General features: G+C 46.3%; 1 protein-coding gene across 1 annotated transcript in view; it reads right to left on the bottom strand.

Annotated features, from left to right (window-relative positions):
• Nucleotides 1-563: 563 nt before the first annotated feature.
• The window catches only part of LOC104807056, a 3,207-nt gene continuing 820 nt past the window's right edge, over nt 564-2,950 (bottom strand). Inside the window, exons 2-4 of the mRNA XM_010532168.1 lie at nt 2,100-2,566; nt 1,852-1,979; nt 564-1,782 (exon numbers count right to left, since the gene is read on the bottom strand). Coding sequence (XP_010530470.1) covers nt 564-1,782; nt 1,852-1,979; nt 2,100-2,566 — 1,814 coding nt within the window. The remainder of the gene's footprint in view (nt 1,783-1,851; nt 1,980-2,099; nt 2,567-2,950) is intronic.

Raw genomic sequence — 2,950 nt, 5'->3', positions numbered from 1 at the left:
GTGGTCTGCCGGACCAAGCCTTCAGGTCAGCCGGTCCGTGGGCCTCGGACTAAGCGTATTCCGCCGGACCAAGCTCCTGGTCCGGCGGACCGGGATCCGGAAAGTTTCCATAATTCGATTTTAGGGTTTTATTAGCTTATTTAAGTTTGGGATTTCGTCCAAACTTAATTAAGGCCGACCTAAAAACTCAGAGAAACATCCTAGAATCCTAGAGAACTTGTTCTCTTCGATTTCTATTGTCCCGGGATTGGATCTCGTCTCTTGAGTTACCCTTTTCTTCACTAATCCTAGCAGATTCGTTCCAAATCGTTTGGAATCCTTCCCGTCGGTGTGGATACGTGTAGAGGGACTGTAACTTCAGTCCTAGGTGATTTAGAACAGGCCCCGGATCGAAATAAACTTCAAGTCTCATCGAGAACGAGGTAAGTAACGATTCCCTCGGTGATATACACGATCTTTCGGGTTTTGCGAGTTTGGTTGCGTGTGACGTTTGACTAGGTTTAGATCTTTCTTCCGCTGCATGAAACCTAGTAAACCAAACCCTAGATCGATATGATCGCATGCTAGGAACCCGTAGATAACCCAACAGAGTAGTTTCCGAACTCGTCAATGAGACTTTTAATGGCAGACAAGGATTCAGGGGAACCTTCAGAGAAAAGCATTACATCATCAGCGAATGCAAGATGGGTGATAAGCGGATTTCGGCATTTGTTATGCAACCGAAATTTCCCCTCCATAGCTGCCTTATCAATCATCCTCGAAATTATTTCCATCACAAGAATGAATAAGTAGGGCGATAGCGGGTCACCTTGCCGGAGACCGCGAGTTCCAGGGAAATAGCCATGCAACTCTCCATTAATAGCAATAGAAAACTTAGTAGTAGTGATACACTGCTCAATCCAACCCACAAATCTGTCCAGGAGCTTTAAGGCTCTGAGAATGCCAATGAGGAAATCCCAATTCACAGTATCAAAAGCCTTACGAATATCCAATTTTAGCATAGCACTTCGGGGAGAGCTCTTACATCTATAATCCTTAACTAGCTCTGCAGCCATTAGTATGTTTTCCACCATCAATCTACCCTTCTGAAAGGCAGTTTGGTTTGGGGAAATAATCTTCTCAAGCAGGGGTTTGAGTCTACGAGCTAGAATGGTCGATATCACCTTGTACGAGAAATTGCAGCAGCTAATGGGCCGAAACTCGGTTAGAGACACAGCCGCTGGCCTCTTAGGAACGAGTACAATCGCAGTAGCATTCATCTGCCCAAGTAGCCTCCCACTGATGAAGAATTCCTCCACAGCCTTGATTATATCATTACCGACAATATCCCAAGAGGAGGTGAAGAACTCCTTTAGGAAACCATCCGGCCCAGGTGCTTTCTTCGATGGCAGAGACATGATAACAGCCTTAATCTCATCTGCTATCGGAATCCTCGAAATATCAAGATCTGTAGGATCAAGTTGAACAGAGTGTAGTAGGCTAGACAACCAACTTGCAGGAGGTTCAACAGTGCTGTAGTCTCGTGAACCCAACATATTTTTGTAGAAATCAACAGCTAGTGTCCGGACATCAGTCGGATTGTCCACTCGCTGACCGTGTTGATCAATTAGATAATGGATCCTATTGCGGCCTACACGAGAGGAGGCTGACTTGTGGAAAAAACTTGTATTACGGTCACCCAACTTGAGCCATTGAATGCGCGATTTCTGACAGTAAAGGCGCTCCTCTACAGCAGATAGAAGTAGCCACTTCTTATGCAGGATTTTTCCTTCCTCGACAAGGCTGGATGATGGATTTGACAGCAACTGAGCCTGTACATCTTTAAGCTAGTCGCGGGCATTAAGAACTCGCCTTGAGAGGTTGCTGAAAACCTCTCGATTTAACTTCCGCAACGGGTGTTTAAGGCTTTTTAGGCGCTTGCAGAGTTGATATTGGTAAGTACCAACTGACGGTAACTCGTTCCAAGTGTCGTGAATAACCTGCAAAAAACTAGGACACAAGGTTAGGTGAGTGAAAATTTTAAAAGGAAGTTTTTTCCGAGGGGTAAGGTTAGGAATATAAAGAAGGCACGGAGAATGGTCCGAGGGACCGGGGGCAACATAATCTGCATACGCCTCAGGAAACATGTCATGCCACTTTAGGTTGCACATGATACGGTCAAGCTTAACTGATAGGGGAGCTAGACTTTGGTTGTTACACCAGGTAAAGTGCAATCCTCGACTCGGGATATCATGGATCTCAGCAATAGCTACACACTCCTCAAGGTCAGTTAGGCCTTGGGATGGATGAGGGGAATTTGGATAGTCAGAGCGCTCACTGCACATCAATATCTGATTGAAATCACCCAATATAGTCCAAGGGGATGCAGCTATCGGTTGGTACATAGACAGATGTACTAACTCATTCCAAATATCCTTTCGCTCGGATGGGGTATTCCTTGCATAGATGAAGGTAGCAGTGAATGACGCTTTTCGACTTGGGGATGAGGATTCCGCAAGTAACGGCTTGGGCTGAGGACTGGTAGATGTGACTAAAACCTCAGGGCTCCATACTAGGCAGATCCGGCCTAACGGGTCATCAGCATGATTACAAAAGAGACTCCAACCCGAGGGAATTAGGGTTGCTAGTCTGCTGGCATTTAAGGCTTGAACACGGGTCTCCAAAAGTCCTCCCATCAGAGGCTTGTTTTCCAAAATCCACTTGCGGACTAATGCTCGCTTATAACGGCCATTAAGGCCCCTTACATTCCAGGCAAAAAACATGGGATTCCACAATCTTCTAATTGGATCTCGTGGCCTTGCGGCCATGCTTCTCAGCCTTGGTACTCTTTTGGCCTTTTCCCGACTTGGCGCTCGGTCTAACAGTGCTCTTACTTATTGTGACTGGAGATTCACCACTAGGCGAAGACTGAGAGTCAAGCTGGTGGTGAGGGGGCCTAGATGGAAGAGCG

Source organism: Tarenaya hassleriana, unplaced genomic scaffold (assembly GCF_000463585.1).
Source record: "Tarenaya hassleriana unplaced genomic scaffold, ASM46358v1 Cleome120, whole genome shotgun sequence".
Classification (NCBI taxonomy): Eukaryota; Viridiplantae; Streptophyta; class Magnoliopsida; order Brassicales; family Cleomaceae; genus Tarenaya; species Tarenaya hassleriana.
This window is presented reverse-complemented; position numbering and strand designations above follow the sequence as displayed.